This window comes from Falco cherrug, chromosome 4, assembly GCF_023634085.1.
Source record: "Falco cherrug isolate bFalChe1 chromosome 4, bFalChe1.pri, whole genome shotgun sequence".
Classification (NCBI taxonomy): domain Eukaryota; kingdom Metazoa; phylum Chordata; class Aves; order Falconiformes; family Falconidae; genus Falco; species Falco cherrug.
Window position 1 is genome coordinate 36,008,663 of NC_073700.1, and position 26,493 is coordinate 36,035,155.

At 39.6% G+C, this 26,493-nt stretch overlaps 1 protein-coding gene and 1 long non-coding RNA gene across 2 annotated transcripts in view; one reads left to right on the plus strand and one right to left on the minus strand.

Moving 5' to 3' along the window:
* The first annotated feature begins 4,207 nt into the window (after positions 1–4,207).
* The window catches only part of SHISA9 (shisa family member 9), a 191,429-nt gene continuing 169,143 nt past the window's right edge, over positions 4,208–26,493 (plus strand). Inside the window, exons 1-2 of the mRNA XM_014282624.3 lie at positions 4,208–4,958; positions 12,171–12,298. Coding sequence (XP_014138099.2) covers positions 4,354–4,958; positions 12,171–12,298 — 733 coding nt within the window. The 5' untranslated portion in view covers positions 4,208–4,353. The remainder of the gene's footprint in view (positions 4,959–12,170; positions 12,299–26,493) is intronic.
* LOC114016766 (uncharacterized) overlaps positions 4,588–26,493 on the minus strand; it is a 38,126-nt gene continuing 16,220 nt past the window's right edge. Inside the window, exon 3 of the long non-coding RNA XR_003561423.2 lies at positions 4,588–4,715. This is a non-coding gene — a long non-coding RNA (uncharacterized LOC114016766). The remainder of the gene's footprint in view (positions 4,716–26,493) is intronic.

Below are 26,493 nucleotides of genomic sequence, written 5' to 3' on the forward strand. Positions count from 1 at the left end.
TGTAGCCTCCTTGTTAAACACATTTTTCTTCAACTAATGTCTGCTGAAGTATTTCTTTCTTGTCTCAAGCTACCTTCTTGCTCCACTGCAGACATCTTCTAACATTTAACTGTACTTTTAAAGACTAGTGATCACAAACATGCTGCTAGTTGACCTGCTGGAGTAGAACCATCACCTCCTTTGTTTTCCAGCTAAAATACATTTTGTATCTATACATCCAAACATCTCATTATGGTATGAAATAACTATCAAGGTAACAGACATTGACTGCTTCATTCCAGTTTTCACATGACATTTCTTACCACAAAATACCTTTCACATCAATATTGCCAGGGATCAGGCCTTCTAGCTGCTTTTTTGACAGATTTTCACAGCTTGGGAACGTCTGTTAATAATAATGATTGAGCTATATGGCATTTCTTGGGAATGACTGATTGGCTAGAAAGCTCCATTGACTCACTGCTCAGCAAAGGACTGTTCTGTCTAGCAGGTAATCAGTCTCTGGGAAATACTGAGAGGTTGCATCAACTTCGTTATTAGCAAAAATGAAATGTAGAATTTGGCACATGATAATTGCAATTACTCTGTATGTTCTAATCGTTCTATATTCTTCAGTTTATCACTACTTCAACATTCAGGTTAACTCATTAACTTTCTCCCCTAATTCTATTCTTTTCCAAACTCTTTTATTTACATAAAAGAATGTGCAAGAATCAGTTCGAAGAGTATATACAATTAAGCACAGAATTGAACATGTATAACGCACACATACAAATGTAGAGTATGAGTGTGTATATAACTTCCACTGAGACATGGCTATACATTGCTATAGGATTTACCACAGAGAAAAAAAAAAAGCCTATTTTCTAGCTTAAACTAGAACAACAAGCATTGCCATTGATCCACATATGAAAATCTCAGTGAAAACAAGTGAAAGAAGTTAGAAGAAAATATAATAGGAATGCTTAATTTTGTGTAAGGTCTGTGCCTAAAATTAAGTATTTCACTTAACTAAATGGATATGCACTTGAGTAAAGAAAACTCTGTAGGTTCTAGTTGAAACATTAATCTTCTCAATTGTTTCAGAAGCAAAATGCACTCCTTATGGGATAAAAATGTAGAAAAGTAGGTAATTATTACTTACCTTAAAGCAATGTCAAAAAGAGAAGTCTTGAGAGTGGAAGGCTATGGTGCTAAACTGGGAAATCTGTCATCAACTTGGTAAAGACACCTGAAATAAATTAGAGGTTTATTGACTGACTTCATTGAGAAAAGCTTTAGAAAATCACATAATGACCCAAGATGTGCCTCAGTACTATATGTAATACCCATTTCTCTCAACTAGTTTTCTTGTTTCCATTATTGCACTTAATGGCTTTACATTTTGATCATGCAGGTGTTCTTACAGCTACATGCTATGAAACTATTAAAATACATTGCCGCAGGCCTAGTAAAACGGGCTTGTGCCCTAGCCTAAAACAAGTCTAGTTCATTGTTAGAACTCTAAGACATGGTACAGCTAAAATAACTTCACTGCTAATATGAATAACAGGTGCAGAGAGCGTAACAACTAGAGTAACTTATGATTAATTAGGGTAACATGATTTATGGGTTCTGAGTTCTATGGGTCTGATCCAAAGTATTGTGGTGCCATAGGAAAAATTTTTCTTCAAGGAGCTCTAATGACCCTTCTGTTTTCCCCAAGCACATACCCCTTTAGGGTCAGATTCTGATCGCATGAACCTGAATCCTGCAAATGTTAGATTCCTGCCTAAATCCTTTGGGCTTTTTTGCTATATGGGAATGCTTAAGGAAAACCCCAGGAACTTGGTGAAACAAGAAACTTCTTCTATAGTTATTCAGGATTAATAGCCCATAATATAAATCATTTTTGATGTTATTATTTCTGCACATGTATGGCACTAATCATGCAAAATAGTTAAGCAGCTTTTTAGCAGTCAGATCAACAGGGAAACTTGCATAATCTGAAGTGCCTGACAGGACTGGACCTTAAATGTCTCTAGATGCGATAAGCATGGAACAGATTCATTCTGTGCAGTATTTTCAGCACAAACTGCATCACAAAGTGTTAAATAATAAATAATAGCAGAGGGAAGTATACACAAGGGAGGAATGATATGATTTCAGAGGAGACTTGAAAGGGGATGTTGATGAGGTGGAGGTTTTAAGAATTAAATATTAAAACCCAAAAAGGCTGGTTTTGGCCAGGACTGATTGTTTTTCTCTGCTGAGAAATAAAGGGGCTTTCTAACCTACCTCTTGGACAAAGATGCAAGGCTTCGTGTCAAACAATTTGGTGGAATCATCGCTGTACTTAGAGTCTATTTTTAAGAGAAGGCGAAGGATCACAATTAGCTAACGACAACCCTCTCCGATTCCGAACGTCTGCTTTGTCCTCTGCCTCACCTTTCTGTTTATTTACGCTTAACAGCTCCACAGGGAGTTGGCCGAAGTTCCTCAAGTGCGGCAGCACCATAATCCCTTCACCGAGGCAGGTGGGAGAGGAGCGGTTGGTGCCATTGCTGAGCCCAGCCCCTCACCTCACGCCTCCGTGCCCTCCCCGGGGCAGCAGCTGCCTGCAAGGCCGCAGTGAGGCCATCGCACCCATGACCCCGAGGCTGAGGGAAGCTGCTTGAAGCACAAGCCCGCACTGCTAAATCATGCCATAATGGGCTTTTTTTCCTACATTTGGTGGCAGCATAGTATTCAGGATAGTATTATCGCTACTTGTGCAGGTTACTGCCAAGCCAAAAGACGGAGACGAGTGGGTTAAACGGCAGGGATGGGGAGTGAATCGCTAAAAAGTCTTTCCCAGAGTCAGTTCGTTGTTTGGGGGAAGTTATTTGAATTCTGTGTCTCTCAAACAACCCGCAGCCTCACAGTGTCCTCTGGAACCAGCCTGACTGACATTATAACAAGATTTTTAAATAAATGATGTGCTGGGGCAGCTCGTGTTTGGCAGACATAAAGGCAGCCCCGCTCCGAAGCGTGCCGCGCAAGTAGCGCGGTACCTGTGCGCAGCGCGCGGGGCGAGGGCAGCGCCCGCTCCCGCCCATGGTTTAGTGGAGGTGCGGCCCCATGGAGGCCCCTCCCGCCCTGGCCTCACAGGTAAGCGGATCAGCGGGCAGGGCTGGCCTCTGAGGGGAGCGGCCGACAGGAGACGGAGCGCCCTACTCGCCGGGGCAGCGGCGCCCCGCTTTCCCGCCCTCCCCGGGGCGCCAGCCTCAGGCCGCGGGGGCGGTGCGGGGTCGGGGCCGCCTGGCGCCCCCGCTCAGCCTCCCCCGCCCTAGCCGGGCGCCCGGCCGGCGCGCGCTGCCCGTTATCCCCCTCAGCGCGGCGCGCGCGGAGCGGAGGGGACGAGGAGGCGCTCCCTTGCTTTTGGAGAGGCACCTGTGGGGAGCGCCCGCCTGGGCGGGAAGTCTCTTATGTAAGGGATGGCGGGGAGCGGGGCCTGCCCCGCGGCGGGGCTGAGGGGGGCGAGGTGGGAGCCGGCTTCCGCGGCGGGGCTGAGAGGGGTGGGGGAGAGCCCCACAGAGGGGCTGCTCGGGAGGGGGAGGCCGCCAGCCCCTCAGAGGGGCTGCTACGGGGAGGGCGGGGGGGGGGGCTTCGGAGAGGGGGGCTGGGGGCCGGAGGGGTGGCAGGCCGGTGCGCAGCCTCCCGCGGAGGACGGGCTGAGCTCGCCGGGCCGCCTCGCCCTCGCTGCCACCCGCACGCTGCCCGCCAAGGCGGATTTCCCCCTCGCGGCAGCGCTTGTCCGCCGGCTGGATGCCGCGGCGGGTCCGTCCAGCCGGCCGCGCTCTGCCCTGGCAGCCGTCGCCTCCCGCGGGCTCGCCCGGCTCCGGGCGGGGCTCGGCGAGCGCCGTGGCTGGCTGAGGGAGTTGTGCGAGACACCGCGCCGGGTTCGGCGGGGGAGCGGAAGGTGGGTGCCCCCGGCGCTGCACGCTGGCACCAGGCAGCGCGGGGAGGCTGCTCGCTCGCCCTCTCCTCCTGCCCGCCCCTGCAGCGCGCTCGCCTCAGCCCTCCCGCCTCGTGGCCCCCTCCACGCCCCTCTCGCCGAGCCCTTTCTCCCCAGCCCGCCGCGCCGCGCGGTGCCCCGCACTCCCGCCGCCACCTCCACCCCTCGGTACTCCTCCTCCTCCTCCTCCTCCTCCTCCTCCCTCTCCCGCGCGCTCCACAAGTGCCGCGCTCGCTCCTCCGGAGCGGAGCGGCGACGGGCAGCGGCCACTGCCCGGGGGCGGCGGCCCCGGCCCGGCCCGGCCCGCCCGGGGCTGTCCGTGGTGCTGAAGGCGAGCGCGGGCTGCGCGGACGCACGGCCCCTGACGGAGCCCCTTTATGTTCAGCTCCTGGCGCAGCGCAGCATCCAGCAGCTCGAGCGGCGGCGGCAGCATCGCTGAGCCGGGGCTGGGAGGCAGCATGGAAGGCTTTATTCGGCTGCTCTTCGGCTACTTGGTGGCGGACCTTCTCACGCTGGTGTGTCGGGCTCAGGAGAAAGCTGGCCAGCAGCTGGGGAGCTTCGTGGTACTCTCGGGAGGAAACCACTCCAGCCTTGGGGAACAGCTAGACCCCTCTGAGCCACCTCCCACCCCGGACTTCTGCAGGGGCTACTTTGACGTGATGGGGCAGTGGGACCCCCCCTTTAACTGCAGCTCCGGGGAGTTCATCTTCTGCTGCGGCACTTGTGGCTTCAGGTTTTGCTGCAAGTTCAAGAAGACAAGGCTGGATCAAAGCACCTGCACAAACTATGAGACACCGTTGTGGATGAACACTGGGAAGCCTCCTTCCCGCATAGACGACCCTCTGCATGACCCTACCAGGGATAAAACCAACCTCATTGTCTACATTATCTGTGGGGTTGTGGCAGTCATGGTGCTGGTGGGCATCTTCACCAAACTAGGGCTGGAGAAGGCACACAGACCCCAGCGGGAGCACATGTCCAGGTAAGGCTGAGTGCCAGGCAGCGGGGTCCCCTTCCCCTCTACCTCCCCTTGCTACTCCTAAAGAGGAGAGAGGAGCCCATGTGTTCCTGTTAACAGACAACTCCTGGCAGGAGTTTGCTGCGTTCCCTTGCAAGGCGACTGAGGGAGACCAACTTTGGTGAGCAGAGCTCCTGTGGTTCCCCAAGCTCTGGTTATCAAAGTACATGCATATTGAGGAAAACTACAAATAACTGTGGAGTCCACACAGACAGTAGTCCATTTTTATCTGCAGTGTCTGACCCTCTCCCCAACAAGACCCAGCAAGTGTTCCCTGATATACTGTGCATGAATAGGAAAACAAAAAAATCCTGAAACCAGCAGCACTGAATTATAGAAAGCCTGATAAGTTCCCTCTTCCAACTGTCTCAAAGCTTGGAAAATGTTTTTACTTCTCAACAGAAGGATGTAAACAAATGTCATCTCACCCTTCCTCTCCAGCTGCAAAACGGTTTTGGCAGGACCTTCCCTACTCCCCCAACCCTTGCAAGTGTGTGAGCTATTTGTGAAATTTCTAAGCTGTGAAAATGAGCCAGGGTGGAAGGGAAGAGGGAGACACAAGAAGGAAGAGCTATTGTAGAATTCGTTAACGTTTTTTCAGTTACTGTTGAGAGGTAAAAAATGGAATATGAAAGCCTTGTCTCATCTGTATATGTGTGTGTTATACACTGTATCCACAGTGTAATGGCTGAGTTATATCAAAAAGAATATCCCCCACCTAGAGTTAGGCATGCTGTGTGCCATCTACTCCAGATATGGCTGCCTAGTGGTGGATAGGCAGGTTGGCAACTCAGGACAGAGCCCAATGGCTTTAACCACACATTCCAAACCCAGACTGTCACAGCAGTTCAAAATCAAGGCATAACACATTTGTCAAGTTTGCAGTCTGTCTGATTCTTTATGCTAATCCCAGGCACATGAAAGTAAAGCAGATGGGGGAAAGGCATTAAAAAAGGCAAACAGCTCCATTAAAGAGTCTAAATAGATTCCAGCATATTGGGCAACTTTAGTGATGAAATGCAATTAAAGGGATACCTTCTACTGGACGTGCAGTGTGGCAGAAAGCTTCCTCTTGCCCTGACTGGTAATGGTGTAGTTCACAATCTTTGAAGCTGAGATGAAGAGCCATCCTTTGAAAGACAGTCCAAGAGATCAACTCAACACCTGAAGCCTTATTTTTTACTGAAGTTTCTGCATGACTTTTTGATTAAGTGCTTATCCTGAAATGAACAGAGGAAGCCACAAAAATACGCCTGCAAATGCATCACCAGTTCACTAGCAATTATTTGCTATTTATAAACTGGCTGATATGGATACGATTTCACTACCAAGGAACAAAGCACATTGCAGAAATTTTAGTCAACATTATGTGTCAGTGATACTTCTGCAAAGATGGTTTTTGTTGAGCAAGGTATAATAATCCTTTAGACATGTGGAATATTTTCACATTTTCTCACTAAACTGAGAAAAAGAATATATGGGTCCCAATTTCCTTTTAAAATCTCACTCTTAAAATACAGAGCTTGTTTGGAAAAAGCTCTTCCTTGCATTAGCCTCCTTCTGTAGTCTCTTCATGCAGGCAAAAAGGCAGGGCTCGTAACAGTTACAAAACCCACAAGAGAGTGAAGTTGTAGCCATCCCTGCTTATATATAGATTAAATAAGTCCTATTTCTACTCGTAGAAATATTTGTTATCTAAAGGACAGGTGTGAAGTATTCTGAAACGATATTCTGTCTTAGTTTATGGAAATAGAGTTATAGGGGATTGGAAAATCATTCTGAAATCCTTCAGTCATGTATGCATAAAGATTAGGTTTCTGAAGTGGTTTTTAAAAAAGGTCGTCTGTTACTCTGATTACTTAACAGTGTCTGAGATCTTGTACTTTTCTTGCCATGATAACGTTCAAGTCAGGATTATATAGAAACTTGGAAAGTCATGATCACATGGAAAAACAGTCACCCACTCAGTACACATAATAGCTAGTCATGTTCTGAAAAAGCAGCGCTATAGCTTTTTTTTTTTTTAAAAAAAAAGTTCTCACACTCTCTTACAGCTGTGGGGTGGGCTTACCCTTAATTTGAAAAGGAATTAGATTTGTAAATCCCTTCGGCAAACTGAAAATCTGTTCATTGAGTGAAGAATCGAAGTAACCTCTCTGTCCTCAAATGTGTGTTTAACTAAAATGTTACATCCTAGCTCATTTTACACAACTGTGTAAAAAAAGGCTTCAATGCTTAAGAAATAAATAATTTCTGTTTAAACAGTTAATAGTATCAACAATTAAAATATGTAGCTCATATTCCTATTCACCTTATTTTATAACAGTCATCGCTACAATATCAAAAAAACAACCCCAAAAAGAACACCTCCTATGTTTTTTTCCTGTACTAAACCTTATTAATAAGCAAAAGTATAATGTATTGGGAGTGTTAGGTAGGCCAAACTAAAAGTACCAAGTGTTACTCCATTTTTGCTGGCAGCAAGAAACACACAGAGGCTGATTTGTCATCTATTTCCTTAGTTAAGATTGTCTTCTCACCCCTTCCTAGCCAATGGCTACATGAAACACTTGAATCCTCTTCATTCCTATGAAAAAATTCACCTATGCAAGGGATGGTACTGCTTATCAAAAAAGACAATGCATAATATAAACTGGTATTTTTTTATGAGAGCTTATTTATTTTTTAGAAAGTGAACAGAATTTACTGGTGTAAATTGTATATTCCCATTTTTGATTTACTAATATTTTTTTAAATATGAACAGAGACCTGACACATGGGAATGAGAACACTGACTTATAAATAGGAAGCAAAACTGTGCCGCACTTATTAATTCCTTGCATTATTTCATCTTGCAGTCAGTGGATCTGCTGTTGAAGTAAGACACTGGTGTGTGTAAGAGTGGTACAATGTTAATAAAGGAAACTTCACAGGCTTGGTGAGTGTAGTTTCTATACACTTGCCTTTCATTATTTTTTGTTTACTGTTGTAACAAAACAAACCGAGACAACTCCATTAATTTCACTGAATTTTCCTGAAATATTTGACAATGAAAAAGCATTGTGGAAACTTATTTGGTGAAAACAATCCATAGGAAAAAAGTACTTATTGGGCAAGTCCTTTTAGGAAAAAGGAGTCAAAGTGTCCTTTTTTAGAGAGCTTGTTACTTCCTTTTGTTTTGAGAAAAAAGGCCAAGTGTGGCACTGTTCACATTTTCTTTCTTGTTAGATGAGTGTTTTTCAGTATAAAACACTCTTACTGTTGGCATGGAACTGTAAATCTGGAGATGAAATGGAGAGGAGAGTACAGTACTAACTGTACATGGCATATTTCGCTATAGACATCATATGATAGTGTTTTGTTCATATAATTTTCCTGGTTTTTAAATTTGTTATTTGACATTGAAAGGAGATAAATATTCTCTTCAGCTATAGTGTCCAAGAACTAAGCAGTAATGGTAGTACCAAACAGAGTAACTCTTACTTCACCCTCCTGCTTTCTAGGAGAGTAAGGGATTAAGATGGTGTATGTTTTCAGATATGGCAAAGCAAATGAATGTGGCAGTATTGTGCCTAAAAGGAGACAGAATTGATCTGTCTCCTGAAGCAGACCTAGAAGCTCCGTTAGGCATATGAGGGCACCATGTTCTTGCTGATAAAGACTACATCAATGAGACTTCCAGGCTCCATCAGTTAAAGTGGAGAATCCTCGGTTGAAAATGAGTAGAAAAGGGAAAAGCTTTACTTCTCTTAAGGGGGATATTTTTCGGTAAACAATACCACACCTTTGTCTTCTTCCCTAATCCTTGTGGAGAATGTGCAAACAAACCAAGAACTGAAAGGACAATATTTACAGTCATGCTCAGATGCTATAGCTCCTGTTTTTCTGAAGCAGTGCTTCTGACACTGTTAACAGCCTTCCAAATATTGTGAACCATCTGAGCTCTTCTTCCGTGCTGAGCTCATGAGTGAAGTCTTCTGTTGATCATTCAAAAGGCACGTACCTGGGGCCAAAAATAGTCTGACTTGCCAAAATCCTGAATCCTAAGTGTGAAATTATTTCCCTTACGGGTTTTGACCCAGTTTTGGAGGCAAAACATGACAAGTGACCTTTCATGGAATAACCTGTGTTTCAGCTTCTTCAAGCTTGTACCCATAAGAGAAATGCCTGGCTCCACGTGCTTTATAACACCCAAAGTAGCATTACATATCCAAAGAGAAAAATCCTATGGCAAGAAAAATGCTGAAGTTTTGTAATACTTGATAGTTCTGGGCCATGAGCTCCTACGTAGGTAACATTTCTCCACTTTTGTAATGCTGCAATCAATATCAATACACAGGACCTAATGATATCACCACCTGATTAGAAGGTTATCTTGTATTTTGCATTTCCTTACAAAATTATTCAGTATAGCAAAGGTGTAGATAAAGACCCTCTAGGTATATATAATTTTTCAATAGGACCCACTAACAATTCCTTCAGATAATGAACAAAATCTATATGATGATATTCAGGTGAGACAAATGCATGAAGGTATTATAGGAGTCTGTTGGCCTATGTGGAATTTTTTGAAACAAACGTCTGTTCAAGGATTTTGTCGCATACTAGGGCACAAACCTCCCTTTATCCATTTCATTATATGGGTAAATCCCTAAAAGAACAAAGTGCGGGTACAGTATTTCCTTTGTACTTAAGTGATATACAAGCTGCTACACATTTTTAACTCTCCCTGACATCAGTGGAAGATAAGGACAAGCTCTTTGTTATATGAACTACTCTGCCCTGAGAAGATTATACAACTTTGACTAACAAAGTATAAAGATAGCTGCTGTGCTGTTAAAAATAGAACTTGATGGTGAATAGTTCCTTTTTTCTTAATATAGCGGGAATCGGACAGTTAATTCCTTAAAACCCCTTGGAAAAAAAGCCACCCTAAAATGGTAGAAAACTTGACAATTTCACAGACAGGCAGTAGTTAATCTGCTACTGTACGCGGTGTTATTTAAAGTCTACAGTGAACAATATTTACCTTCAGATTAAGGGCAATGAGGAAAGCATTTTTGAAAACCCGCTCTCACAAAGTTGGGAAATGCTAATCTGTGTATTACAAGATCTCACACTTTCAACTCCCACGTTGTAGTCAGGAACTTTGATTTGCTTTTCTTCCCTTCCCAGAAATGTGTCCAGCTGCTTCTGGAATTAGAATTAATATTGATGTCAATAATTTTCTTTGTATAGAGACATATTTGTGTAAATTGACTAAGTATTAATGGTTTTGGTCCCCACTTTTTTTCAGCTGTGTTTTGCAATATAATGCTTTCCTTTTGCATCATTTTCTACATACCTTTGTGAGGTCTCATCTATTGAATTCTTACTATTCTGCTATGTAGGCCAGCTCTGCTATTTCTGCTATATAAGCATTGCTTCAAATGGGAGCATTGCTCTGATACCATTAATCATTTGGTTACTGTCTTCTGACCTTTTACAGTATCAACAGAATATTCTGTAACACGTTGATCACAACTGTAACTAATATTTTAATAACATAATGCCTAGCCATAAACACAGTGAAACATCAGTATCATTCAGCTGTGTACCAAAGCAATGTTCCTGCAATCTGAAAGCAAGATCCAGTTGTGGATTCCTCTCTGTCTGTAACTTAAACTATTTTTAAATATTTAAAAGTACAGTGCTTCTTGATCAAGAAGTAATCATGGCACAGGAATACAGTGGAGGAGCTAGACTGCACTTGCTATGGCTTTCACCAGTGAATGTGCTTTTTTTTTTTATTTATTAGTTTATAAACTAGTCTTCCTTGATGCAGTATCTGGGACACTACATGTAATTTTGCAGAAAATTAAACTAAACTGGGCAAAGTGCCCAGAAGATGCATCCATTCCCTTTAAAAAAAAATCACTCAAGGGGTCTAAAAACTAAAACTAGTAAAACAGAAAGGAGGCAAATAATAGCCAGTGATGCATTGACCTGAATAGAAAAGATTTGCACTGAACTCTGAAGACACTGGTAACACACAGCATAGCTTTCCTTTGCCTAAGGCAACAGCTTCTGCAGGTGGGCCAATTGTTTTGTATGGCACAGTAGTTCAGCAGGTAGAGATATGGCATATACCTAAGGGCTAATCCTGCTCCTACAGAAGTCAATGGTAAAACTCCATCGCTCAGAATCGCAGAGAAAGTTAGTTGTTGCCATGCTGAGAGTTTCAGAGCTTAAAACTCAGTCACTAACTCTGGATCTGCAGGGCTAATACAGGTGTGTGTGCTTATCTGTATGCCTGGCACTCAGCAGTACACTCGACAGTGAAACTAGTTCTTAGAAAATACACCAAACTAGGATGACTCTGTCTCTTTCAGATATAGTTACTGCCTGCAGCAATGCAGGAAAGGTCCACAACCAACATCAGGTTGGGCCTGGCCTAATTGTTAGGAATCCTTTTGCTTGCTCCCTCTTTGCTAGCATAAAACTTTAATCCTGTTTCTGAACTGGCTTCAAAGCCGCAGTACAAACTTTGCTCCATCTTAATGACTAGGACACTCAGAGAACTTAGAAAAGGCATATTTGATCTCCTCTTCTGGATGGGAAAAGCTTAAAGCCCTGACCATGAAGAGAGCTATGCCTACTGGGTTTCTACCTGAAAATCATACGACCTTTCAACTTTGGTGACATTTTTGAATGAAAATGGCCAAGACCACTGTGTTGTGTTATGCTCTGTGCAAAGGCATGTGTGAGAATTTACTTTGACAAGCCCTGCTGGTAATCTAGGTGTGAAGTTAACGGGTTTGTGAAAGCTATAGACAGGGGCTAGGTGCTGAGGTGCTGAGCTTAACCAAGATGGAAACATTACTAAGCACATGCTATAGCAGAAATCTGCAAGTCTCAACAAGCTTAGATTATGTTCCTACAAAGCCAAGACAACTAAAGAGCTTAATGTGTTTCTGTGTATTACTGCTAGCATGCTGTCTAAGGCAACCTAAAAAGAGCCTTAGGTGCGAAGTCTCACAATGCATCTGATTCCCTGATTTTGCTGTGAATGGAGCTGGTCTCTCCAGCAGACGTTACAACGGACAGCATCTCAAACAAACAAACAAACAAAAATTGGAATGTATTGGTAATGCCTCACAGATTTTGCAGGTTCATTCTGGTTTGTTTGGTTTTCAGGGCTCTTGCTGATGTTATGCGACCTCAAGGTCCTTGTACAACAGATCATATGGAAAGAGATCTAAACATTGTAGTGCATGTGCAACATTATGAAAACATGGAGACGAGACCTCCTCCAAATAATTTACGTAAGTAACATTATAACTTTATCAGTATCTTGAATGCTGGCACTAAAATTAACATTATGAAACAAGTATTGCTGGATGTCAAATGACGGTTGATAGTACATGGGTTCTTGCAAATTAGAAATATTCTTTATTTCAGAATTAGAAACATTTAGGATTTCCTAGTGCAAATAGGGTAACACTAAGAGAAAGCCATTTTGAATAGAAAAATTACTTATTGTATTTATTTTTAATTAGTTGTCTTGGTTGACTAATATTAGGTTTGTATCTTTGTCTCCTACCTGGTGTTTTTGCACAGCACATCAAGCTATGCTTTATTCTATGTTTTGCTATACTAAAATACAAATAGTTAAACTTACATCAAGATTTGGCAAGGTGTTACACAGGGCTATAACATCTAGTAAGAAATGGTCTCATTAGGCTGTTATATCATCTCCACTAGTAAAACAGTTAAACACTTTCCTGGAGAGCATCAGGTTGTGTATGGTTTTCACTTTCTAATTTTTTTTCTCTCTAAGGGAAAAGGGAAAGGGATATTATTATTTGAAGTTTTAAATAATATTTTTGTTCTATATCTGCTATTACATGTTTATGTTATTGAAGGAGAGGAAAAAGTGCACCTTGGAGCTTCAGAGGAAATACAGTCACATTTCAGGTGATTCTGAAGTCCTAGGAAACTTATTTCTCAGTCTTGTATTAGACCAGAGTACAGCTCTTTCTCATGCTCAGATACATTTTCCTTTTATAATGAACAGTTCCACTGCATTTTAATTTGGATATATATTTATGTACTTTATATTTATCTGTATCTTATATATCTATACACATATATAGATATATATACATGCATACAAATCATAGATAATATATTTACAAATTTAAGTTCAATGTATTTATAAGAGAAAAGGGGATAATTCAGGAAGGTTTAGATTGTTAGGCAGTGGATGGCTTTATTCTGTGCTGTAGATCAACATTGATGTGCATTTTACTGCAAATATACTTTTACTGCATTGGTATTTGCATTTTGAGACATTTAAAGTATATGCACTGGTCTTATCTTTCTGTAACTATAGAAAGCAGAAAATTTGCTTATATTTGGACAAAGAACAAGTTTTATTTGGATTGCACGGCACAGTTATTGTAAGATTTTACTGCTTTCTTTTGGGGGAAGGGTGTAAAAACAATGGGAGAAAGAGCAGATTCATATGCTGCATGCACTCCTGCTACTTGTTTGTGGTAGAGGCTGACTGTGATTTCTTATGCGCATTGTTACAGAGTACTAGGAGAGAATTAAAGCCGTGACCTCTAATAAAGATACCACATATAGTGAAGTGTGACACCTAATCTGTCTGCACTGCTCTACAGCAAAGTACTTCCACCTGGGCCTATGCAGTTCTATACTGCAGAGGGGGAAGTACATACATACTGCAGCATTACATCCCTAACTGTATAAAAACACACCACCTCTGGAGGGGAATTTATGCTTCTCTCTCAATTAAAAGTGCTCTAGCCCCCTGGAGCTGAGGTGGTGAACTTCTGAAGGCTTAGAAAGGATGGCAATATGCACTGTATCTCTCTTTTCTCTGTGTATTAGTTCTTTGCTGATCTCTGATCCCTCCTGTGACCATGTTTTCAAGAAGAAAGATGCCAGATTGTAAGGAAGTTAGGGTACAATCTCATATGTGAAATGTTTATTCAGAATCCCAGTTAATGAAGGAGCCAGAAAGTAAAGAGATTCTTAGTGCATTGATTGTATTGAGATTTTTGTAATCATCACAATGAGATATTTTGCTTAAAACTCTTTGTATACTGCAATATATGACATAACACAGCAGGTTTTTAAAACTCATTGTTTCTTGGATTTGAATTCAGATTTAAGCCTTGCTTCTACAAACTCTTGCATATAAACGCAACTCAGAGCCACACAGTTACTGCAACAAGGAAGAAAAAAAATACATTTGATAATATCTTAGGGTCTTGGCTTATGATGACCCCAAACACCTGTACCACCTCTGTCTCAGAATTTGGCCCTCTGGCACAGATGGAAGAATTACGTGTGAAACAGCTCTTGCATCACTGCAATGTACAACATAGAAGCACTACTGCTACTTTGGAGCTATCTTAATCCATTGGGTAATGAATAAGGGCAGTCCCAAGACTGCTTCACATGCAGCTCAGGCATTCCTGCTACAGATGGAAACTTCACAAGCAAGCAGCTACAATGGTAGCTAGTTCATTCTCTAATCATCATTATGGATTAAGTCAATCAATTCTGGATTGTTCAATGCAGACCTTCAAGTGGTGCAATTACTCAAGGCATCCTATAACCTATATTACATATGTTTACTTCATAGTGAGTAGATCATTATTCTGTATTTGTTGCCATTATATTCCCTCATAAACTCATCTAAAACCTGACTAAATGACCTACTAGATTTAGTCTGAACATCACAAATGATTAAAGTCTGTTGAGAGCATGTGCATTTATGGTGCAGAAAAAAAGCTTTATAAAGAAAGATTACTAAGACATATTTTCCAAGTCCAGTATCTTAGCAATTTGAAACTTTATAGTGGAGCTCTGAAACACTACAAGAGTGGATATTACTTGCAGATACTTGGCAGTGCAGTATTACCTACTACTAGTGCTGGAAAAGTGACAGGCTTTTTTGGGTATTTTTACAAGGAAATAAATCAGAATGAATTACAGCTTTTGTGGAAATTCTATTCCAAGTATTTACTTACGCAGAGAAAATGAAATGGTACAAGATTATAGCATCAGACAGTTTGATAGGTATTTTATAAGGTTCTAAGTTACCACTTTCTATCTACTAGCCATCTCAAAATGAGATTTAAGAAATTGTGACTGATGTACTTTTCACATTGGTCCATAGATATGAAGAGGGCAGAAGGAATTTCTTAGGCATTTGTACCCCTTCCATATTGTGTCTTTTAGAATACTGAAGACAAACTATTGAAGGCCAAACATTATTAAAAATGTCCTAATTTGCATGTTCATTTTCCCTTCCTGCCCTGCTGAAAACATTTTGCTGATGCTGCCAACCCATTCTGAAAGTGTTTATGAAGGGAAGCTCTGTCAAAAGGACAAATTTCGCATGATCTCTGACACTGAAGATGAGTGTGTTTTTGTTTCTGGACTGTTTGTTACCAGAGGACAAAGATTTCCTGAGTTGCCTGCAGCTAGCACAGCTATTTGCCGAAACTAACACTAATGGAAGGCCAGAAGTCGAGATCCCTTTTCAGTGTCCTGCAGTTTACTCAGTTTCTTGTCCCTTCTTTTCTGATACTCAGAAAATAATAGATGTATCAGAGGTTCTGGAAAAACAGATTTTTTTTTTAATTTGCCCATGTGAACCCAGACAACCTAGATGCTTTTTAGTAAAAGCTATTTTGTCCTTAGTTGTTGCTGGTTGTCATAATTTTCTTCTAGTACTGTGCTTTATTTAGTATTACTTTTCTATTACTTCCCTTCATTCAGAGACATTAGAATGTAGTGGTGCTTTGTAAACAGGTAGCAGGTATCTACCAAGAATCACAGCATTTAAGTTTTCTAACACAAAATGTTAAATAAAATGAAATGAAGAAGAGAAACCCAGGACATTTAAAAGTTATATTAAAAACATCGAATCAAAACCAAACCTTCCTGCAGAATTTGAGTTTTGTTCATCTCCGACTTTCATAAATCTTAGGAAAGCAATAGCGTTCAGTATTTTCTGTTTTCTTTTTTTTTTTTTTTTCTTCTTTCTACTTATTGTGATAGAAGCAATTTATTTAACTTGTTTGGATTATAATACTGGTGCAATGGGAGTTAGGAGGCTTTGTAGCTACATCCTCATTTCTGAAAAGTGATTACTGCTATTATTTCTAATTAATAATCTATGATAGCAGAGTGAAACAAATACTTAAGTTAGTGCAATACACAGTCACTTTTCCTAATGATCAGTAAAAGCTGTTACTCTCTTCTCATTAATAACAAGCCTTGCACTAGTATATTTAAGGCATTTATGCAGACTCCCAAGATAAAGGTAATACTAAAGGGAAGCCAGTTCCAGATTAAGGAGGTTTTCAGGTGAAAAATGCTAGCTTTTAGTTAGTTTGCCTTGTATGGATTGTTTCTTCATTTTAAATTTTACATTAAAAAAAGAGAAATGAATTGCAAACACACCACTCAAGGAAGTGCTGCACTGTATCAAATGATCAGTTTTAATACTGGCCAAGGATTTGCAGCACGTGATTAAAATGACTTTTTCTCTTCTTAATTATATGCAAGAGAATAATGTGTTTGCTGCTGTATTTGATTGTCAGTTGTCCTGGATACTTACTGACTACAAATGCTAATGCTAAAAACAAAGCTAAGACATTTCTGTAACTGGTGCCTTATGATAAGTTAACTTTTGTTATTTCTTTGTGTATGTGTTGCTACAGTAGGCATTTAAGAAGTTCTTGCATATTAGAATAAGTGTTCTATATTGCATATTCCCATGCTTTCCCCCATTTCTGTAAATAGAAGCTCAGCCTCTGTTTTCCAGTGAAACTGTCACTAGTTTTGACACTGTGAAAATGCAGTTAGAATTTGCAAGAATTTTTCTTTCATCCCTAGTGAATATGCTTTTTGTTGTTGAATGCAGTGGTCTTTGTCAAACTAATTATTTTTATGTTTAACATACATAAACATGATTATATCAGATGATTCACTGTTATTGCATTGCCTGAATGTAATTCCTACTGTTGCTTGTGGGAAATAAGCATACAGCCATATTAGGCGACTTTAGCAAAGAGAAGTACTATTCTTTGAAATGCAAAGCTCTTGAAGTATATAAAACATGATAATTAATTTACTTACACAGTAACTGTTGGACAATGAATTACAGAGCATTGAGGAGGTAGTCCTTGAAAATGTGCAGGTATTACTGTAACAATAAGCTTCTGGTGGCAGAGACCTTGACTCTACCAAGAACCTTGTGCGGACAGAGAAGTGCAAAATCTGAAGGACTGAGCAAATAACTGTGTGTTTGACCTCATTGGTATCTAAGTTGTTTGGTTATGGTAAAATGCTTTTTTTAGGCCTGGCTACATGCACAGGTCTAGCCCAGAGGAATTGGACTATGTTCTTCCTAAACTTTAATTGGCTGCTCACCTCCTTACTTGGAAGGACAAAGTACAGGCAGAACAGCTGAGCTGTATAGACAGGGTTCCATGTTTTATGAGGAAAAGATGGAGAACACTAATAAGTCCTCAGCCAAGAAAAAGGTAGTTTCAGTACAGTGACAGAAGAAGTGCTTCTGATGGAGTGCTCTGAAATGGTGAAGAATGAGGGAGAATAAAATAGCTAGCTTAATTGCAGGATGTACTTAGTCTGCAAGACACTACAGCGCTACGACAGAGGGAAGGGACTGCAGTCAGTAACTATTGGGAATTTGTTTCCATTTAAAGCCTTATTGTTCACTGCCAGTATGCAAAAGCTCATTTTACTGAGGTTTCTATGATCTATCCAGAAACCACTTGACAGTATTCAAAAGAATTGGATAATTCAGATTAAATTCCTAAGCTAAAAGCTAGTAGTCTTAACTTAACTCTGGGAGAGGGCTGCTTTCTGCATTTTAGTTGTAATATACAAGGAGGACAAATTCCACATTTAAATTACACACTTTACAAAACTAATCATCCAAGGAAAAGCCCACACTACCATCACCAGCCATGTCAAAAGAAATGTTGTATTTTTAAAATACAATTTATGTTTGAGGTTAAAAGCTGCAAGCTGCTTTGTCACAGCTACCTTGTGACCACTTTTTAAACCACTTTAAATTAATTTCTAGATACCAACTTCAACTGAAATTATGCTACCAGTAGAACTTCACAGCATTAGCAAATTGATGATAGAACTTTTGTTAATATAATTACAGAAGTAGCAATGCATTTCAGAGCTCCAAAGCTTCCATACTGGAGACAAAAGTTCCTGTATAAACTTAGTCTGAAGATGCATTTCTCTTGCAACTCAGTCAATGTAAGACAGTAATGTTTAATCAGTTCTGAACGTGTGTTTAGCCTCACGATCATTAATATAAAAAATGTTTCTAATTTACATTCAGATTTTAATTCAGATGCATGATGCTGATTTATGACAAGATGCTATGAAACTTCTTGAAACACCGATGAGTATTTTCAAGGAAGTTAATTGCAACCTGAGTGTGGGAGCTTCTGAGTTTAGGAATGACAAAAAGTAAATCAAATGGAATACCTTATTTGTCATTGACTGTCGTATATTTAATCCATTAATTTTTTTTAGAAAACAGGATGATTTTGAAAATGTTAATGTATGCCATACACAACAGCTTTTTATTCATAACTACACCAGTCTTTACCAAGTGTAATATGTCAGAACACTAGCAATGATCTTACCATACAATTAATTCCATGCCTTTGGAATCATCCTGTTGGCTTAATCTGGCAAATGAAAAAAATCTAAAGCAAATAGTAAACACAAAATTTTGCATGAACAAGGACTGAGGGTTTGCATCCTGGGTCTATAATCAAATGAAACTATGAACTTAACATCATTATGTATGCTCAGTGGGTCTCTTCTTTAGTCTAAAGTATTTCTTGTTATATATGATTTTATTTGAAAGTCCATGAGAATGTTAGGCATCCTACCTGTGATTCTAGCCAGTGGGATATGTTTTGAACCATACTGGGTAGGTCTTTGTAAGCTCTGCTCCATATAACCATTTCCATTAGTACTGAACAATGAAGATTTCTCTCTTTTTCATTTATTGTACAATAAGAACAATTAGATTAGATTACTGCCTTGCATCCTATCATTTACTTCTACTCAGCTTTTAATTCAGATAAATTTGACATATCTTAATAAAAATATTCATCAACGTAAAATGTATTTGGGAGAAATACAGTTAATCACTGACATTATCCTTTAGCAGCAATAATTAACATTATAGCAATAAAATTATTTAGAGTATGTTTTTATACTTTATAATGTAGTTTAAAAGGGTGAATGATTATTTAATAAAATAAAAATTATTTTCATGACAGAAGAGAGCATTGCTGTACTAGACTATTATATAGGCAGCTTTGAGTCACACAACAGCAGGCTTGAAGAGCATATATAAAGGACAAGACTCATTTTGCTGTCATTGGGGTGCAGGATAAAGCAGTTTGAAATATTGCTCAATAGTACAGGAATGTATTTACCATCTGCAAGATGAAAAGGTCAATATCTAAGTGTGGTATCTCTTTGGAAAACAGTTACATGTTTCCCTTGTGATTCCACTTTTACTTCTGTAGTATCAGCATAATTATTTAATAACCATTTAGTACCACAGGTGTTTGTTATTAGATATTAATATGTCCTGTCATCACTCACCTGAAAACAAAGGTAATGCTTGGAAGAATAAGCATCCACTACTGTTCTAATACTTTGCAATCTTTTACTTTCTAATTTTTATTAATGAGGTGCTATTCCTATTATATACTAATCAATTTAATGTCTAAAATTGTATTTTTCTTTGGACAGGCACACTGAATAATAGTATTCTCAATGTTGAATAAAATCCAGTGCAAAATATTCCCTCTGTTAACCCCAACTGTCAGCAAGATCAATCATCAATGCTTCATGCCTGTCGCAATCTTTCATGTCACTGGGATTCTTGATGTCAAAAACTTGTATAGGGAACAATGCCAAACTAATATGAATCATGTCTGGAAAAAATATCCAAAACCAACAACACAGCCTTTTTATGATTGTATGCTGCCAGATTTTAGCTCCTTAAGATGAAGAGGATAGAGACTGAGATACCTTTTTGTTAATATGGCATGAGTCACCTCACTGAAAGGCAAACAAAAAATACCTTTTGCTTTCACTGTTGGTTTGCCAACACCATCACACAGGCAAACTACACTTGCCTTTTCCATGCCTAAACAATATGGTTTTTAACTGTGGACTTAAAGCTTAATCATCTCTCTCAATCCATTAACTCCCACCCTCATATTTTGTCTTAAAAATCATAGATTTGTAACACAAAGGATAAAAACATCAATTCATTATTACATTAGTTTCTGTTAATGCATTCATGTGCAAGCATTAACTGTTACAAACTGATATATCGGCAACAAATCTTAAACATTTTTTATCGCTCTGGCTGTGCAAAACAACTTTTAGATGTTAAAATGCTCTTATCAGAAAGTTATTGTTTTGTAAAATTATTTCCCTCTTCATTTTTTATTCAGTCATACCAACTTTGCTAAGCAGAATCAGTGCAGCGATTACAAAATAAAGTAGACAAGGTTGGCTGCATACATTGGAAAGCTTATGAACACACATCTCAGTATTATGAGGCAATTGTGATATGCTATTTGGTGAGAGATATTTTCATGAATGTCAATCTACAGTTTCAATCACAAATGATTTTTAGTACCTTTGTTCTGTGTTCTCTGCTTTACATCATAACTTTCCTTGAAATGTACACATCAGTCCTGACTCCAGTTTTATTATCATAAGGTAAAGTCAAGGAGGGAACTGAGTGTATTTAATATTTATGAAATAGCTTTGTTCGGTTTTTATAATAGAAAAAAACAGTTGAAAAAAATTCTGGAACCATGATGCAAAACTACATTGCTAATAATTCCCAGATCATTACAATGCAGGTTTTAATCTTTTCTTAGGTATACTAACAAATTTAATCTTTAAGTTTTAGTTACCATGTTTAAATAGCTTTTAAGAAACCTTCAGTAGCATGTTTTTGTTTTTAGCTCATAAATCTAAAAAACACGTTCATGTACCCAGGCTTAAGCCTATAGCTATGCTTCTGAATCCGTAATGAATTTATAACATAATCCAAAATAATCCGATTGTCTTTTACCATCCATTCCTTACAAGTTAAAGGAAATGCACATTTGATAAATATATATTTATACACACCCACAAGCATACAGAAAAGAGTGTGCATGACAAAATTTGGACACTTTTGGAGTTAGCAATGTTGATTGTTTGGCTGAAAGTGTCCACAATAAACTCAGCGTCTCAAACACAGATCATTTTTTTATCCTGAAAAGTTTGTTCTCACAGTGTTAGTTTGCCTTTTACACGCTACAGCACTAGCTGGGACAAAAACTCCAACCTTTCCCATGTAGACATTGCTTTTCCAGGGCTAATCTGATCACTTCTTATCACTTTTGAACTGCTTTATTGCTTTCTCTTAACATATTCTCCATGCATACTAAACCTTGTGCTTCCTATTGCTGTCTTTTCTGCTGCCTGTAACAAACTGGTCCTCCATGACTACAAATACTGTTTCATGATGCTAGTTTTTGTTGGTTTAGTCAGCCATTCTGGACAACATATGAAAGAATATGACAACAGAGAAAACTATGGCAAATATCTACCAACATTTCATCTTATCAGCAGAGCACTGAAGATTTAACTACCTTCAGCCATAAATTACAAAATGGTAGTGGATGCAATTCACAGGTGGGGGTAGGCACAGTTTCTGAGCCTTGCAACAAAAGTAGCATTTTGACAGGACTTACAGTAATGACTAGTTTAAGCAAATTAGATTAAATTCTGATTGGTCAAAAGTCGTTAATAAAGCATTCACTGTCTTTAATGGCTCAAGGATTTTACCCAGGGGCACTACAACTCACTTAGGACTCATACATACCTTACTGAGGGGAATTATGGTTTTGTTATTAATTTTGAATAAGGAGAGAGATCAAGGGATATGCAGGAAGTTTGTCTTATGGCTTCGCAAAAAGACACGACACAGCTTAGGGAATTCAGTGCTGGAGAAGAAAAAATGCATGTTCATTGCCAAGACTAATAAAAGCTAGTCAGGGGAAGTGCAGTGAAAACTACCAAATAATTCACCAAATTAAAACCTCCTGAGAAGTGTTTTGAGAAGCCAGGATGCTAGAAGTCATTTCCAGCTAGATGTACTTCCCATTTCCATTCTGGTTTCAGGAAAGTTTGGGAGTCTGCAAATGAAGAAAATGTCCGTACCCTTGGCACACAGGAGACATGGAACCTTTTGTGCTCTTCTGCCGTGCCCCTCCGCTTTGGCAGCACAGCTGCTGTAGTTGAACAACTGTTGTCACCCCCAGTATTCAGAACAAGCCTCTTGGAGGGCTTGTATGGATACTGAATTCTCAACTGCTGAACCTTGGCACAAAACAGAATTGCAGGTGGCAGCTTTCACTTAACATAAGTGGTCTAAAAGGTCTCTGGAACCTTACGTGAGTAGAGCAACTGAGCACAGTGGAGAGTTGTTTCACTGAGGTCCTTCCAAGTATGGAGGGATCCAAGTCAGCACATTTGCAAGGGAGTAGTTGGCCAAGAACAGGCTAACTGGTCTGCTAGTCTGGCCGGGTGGGTCTGGCCTATGTAAAACAATATGCTTACATCATTTGGAAGGGAATCAATACATGAATTCTTGAGCATCCCTGTGTTAAAAAGAATGAGGCCTACTGACAGTATTTTATAAACAGCTTCCAAAAAGGAAAAGTAGTCCTTTCAGCATCGTTCCTATCCAGGAGTTAAACTAAGGAAGCTGATGGTAGCTTATATATTTTTGCTCTTTCTTTTATACATCAGAGGACCAAAAGTAGTTGCTGTGCAATGTGCTCTCAGCAATTCCTGCTGGGGGCTGGGCTAAGAATTAGGAATGCATTTTTTTCCTAAAAGCTTTGCTCTACCTCATCGAATGACTAACTTTAGTTTAAATAATATATTTTGCATTTGTAATAATGGGTTAAACTATTTCTCATTTTTTCCAAAGCTGGAAGGTTGGAGAACTACATTTCTCCCATAGTAATCCAGATTCTTGTTTGAAGTTTAAAGTTAATTTCTGAAAAGCCAGCGATACTGTGAGGAAGTGTTCCTCACCCTTTGTCAAAACCAAACCTGACCACCATTTCGATTAGAATAGTTTCAAGTTTCTAGTTATACCTCCGTAGTTAAATTGCGATTAAATGCTTTACTTAGTTAAATGAACTTCTATAAGGATTTTTAAAGCAAAATCATTTACATTTATGATTGATTACTTCTTTCCCAGCATTTTAACACTTCAATTTTCTTTGGTTCCTGCTTTTCCTCCTTGCTTAAGGGCCTCCACTTAAGAAAAGAGGTCTGTGAAAAGGGATAGTTTCTCTCAGAAACAACTGGCCCCAGCAAAGATCTGCAAGAAACCACAGAAAACTGGAAAAAAAGCATGTACTCTGTAGGATAAGACATTTGCAGAAGGTTTTTGCATAGATATTTAACTAGAATAAAGATCTCTTTTAAGAGTTATAATGAGCAAAATTAACTTAGAACAGCCATCTCTTTATTCTCTAGTATGTGTCTGGAGTTTATCTAGTGTCTGCAAGTTCTTGCATTGAAGTCAGTAAACTAAAATTTTACCTTGGGAGCCCAGTACATTATTCCTTAACCATGCAAAGGTACAATTGTGATGATACAGAGGCCAGAGGCTAAGCCTGGGTAAAAATGTTTGTAGCAAAAGCAGTAACAATTACCAGAAAATTTTAAATCTTGAAGATTATTAAAATTAAAATTATTTATGCTTCCTTGAAGTTGTCCAAATCTTAGCAGATATAAGTATAAAACAGAGTATAAGTATATAAAATACAATTCATATTATTAAAGTAGCTCTTTCTTTGACTTGTTCATTATATTAATAATTTAATGTGTCCATCTAAGAATTACCTAACTCACTGATTCTTTTTCTGACTGTGATCCTACACCTCTTATAGAGAGGTTGAAATAACTATATGCAAATAGATTAGGCTTCTTTCCTCTCAGAGGAAGCAAATAAGAGAAAAAAACACCAGTGCTGCAGGATTCCTTTCAAGCGCATACAAATGATATAGGTTATAATCAATGATCTTGCATTGTCATAATCTAGCATTTTAGAGCCATTAACATTTACTTGTGAAAATCTGTTTTGAAATATTTATTTGCAAGCTACACCTTATTTCCTAGGTGACACCGTTCCCACCATTTCTACAAATACAGAGACATAGTTGAAGATGTCTCTGGAACCAGAGACAAAGAGCTGGAGTTAGGCTGCAAAGCATGAATCACCTATCTGGTCTATGCATAGGAAAAGATTTCCAGATTTCATAAGCATCAAAATCACCCAAACATTTTTAGAAAGGAAGACAAGTTGTCCATGAAAATCTGGTCTCTGTAACTTAGTGCTTTACTCTGCTGAAATTGTCCACTGGAATAACACTAGATCTCCCCTTTTGTCTTTACCATCTCTCCTATCTGTTCATCAGGAAGAGGAAAGATTGTCCATCTCCACTCCAATCCCTCTGCATCTCAATAGCTCACACACGGTATCTCGGGTTCCTATTGTTTCTTGATTTGCCTGGACAAAGAATATCTCTGGCTTTTTCAGAGTTACCTATTCTAGTATACATACACTGACTGATCAGCAAACAGAACAAACCAAACAAACAGCTGTAGGGTTTGTACTTCTGTCTTTTGTCTCCATTCAGTCATTTCTTTTCCTAACAGCTGTAGAAACATCTCATCCTTGAGATCTCAATAACACCAGAAAGGGCAAATGGGTTAAAAGTTACTAGAGGGAGTAACAGGTAGCTGGAAAAAAAAATTACATTAGCCTTGTTCTCTTTTAAGAACAATAAATCTAGAATTATTTACTGAGTGCAATACAATGCTACAGGTCATTGTTAGCACGAAATTTGGATCCATAAATTAAGTAAGTATTGAGATGCTGCTCTGAGAGTCTGTAATCATCAAATAGGGAAATCTAGCCAGCAAAGGATGGGAATACCAGGAAAACAAAAAAAGAAGGATAATTTATGGCACATCCTCTTCCCTGTGGATCAAAGAAGTTATCTAACAGGATGATGCCTGGTCTGTATTGTCTAAATTAATTGTGTAGGAAAGTCTGAAGGGGGTTGGGATGTGTCAGAAGATCAGATCATAGAGGAAAATACAAGCTCAAAACTTGGTAGATGGTTTATTAATTGCTAATTATTCTTATGTCTACTTTACATGATATTAAGCGTATGCTGGAAGCTTCCAAGTGGAAAATCCACACAATAGTTAAAGCAGTTCAAAGGCAGCTTTAATCCTCCTTTATGGCTTGCAACACTCTTGGGAAAGAAGATATTGCACAGCTTCAAGGATGGAAAGTCACTAGTATTAAGCAATCTGAAGCTAACTAGCAGATTACAAAGGGAGAAGTCCTAAGTGCATATTTCCCCATGTGAAACCTATCTATGTAGTGGTGGCTTTCCTTTCCCCATATACCTGTAACCTATAGAGAGTCTGAGATCAGTGCACTCTGGAAGCTGGTGAGCATAAGTTAGTAACTTTAAGAATATTCTTCTCGTACAGTTACTGACAAGTCTTTTCAGCTTTGAAGAAATTAACAGAAGAGGAATAATTTTATCTTAATTATCATCCCAGTAAGTTAAAACCGGAACACATGCATGTCATAGTCCAACATCACAGGCATGACTGCATCCTGGCAGTCAGTATGTCATGATCAATACTCTTATCTGAAGAATCCTTTTGAAATATTCTCATAGTAACTTGCAGCCACAGACTTCACTAGTTGTGACCTATGGGGGATAATTGCAAGTGGTTTGCAGCTACTTGCTTTTGCTCTGTCTTGTGGGTTTGATATCAGTTGACAGCTCCTAACTGTCATTCTCACCAGCTTTCCTCTGATTAAAACATGGCTTTTTTACATTGTACACAGGACTAAAACAGGTACATGCTTCCTTTTGTGTTGAAACAGTTCCTGACAACCCTTCCGTATAAAAAATGGTGAGGCCTTACAGCTGGAGCTATGTCCATAGAAAACAAACCTGAGTTTTTTTTCAGCCCGACTGCATGCAAACTGAGTGCCTCTGAGCATCAGATTATCTTTGTGCTTTGTATCGCAGAAAGGTGTTGCAGAAGCCAGTGCAGGGCTGGCTGTGGTCCATCAATACATTATCATATTTATGGTTAGATACCTACAACTGGATAGCATAGACTGCTGCTGCCACAGCTGTCTGAAATAGTATCCAGTGCTATCACTACCAGTCAGAGCAAAGTAGGTTTGGCAAACTACCGTATACAGTATCAGCAAGCCTAGCAGATACAATTCACGAATGAGGATCAGCATAGCCTCAGCATAAAGAAATGCCAGATG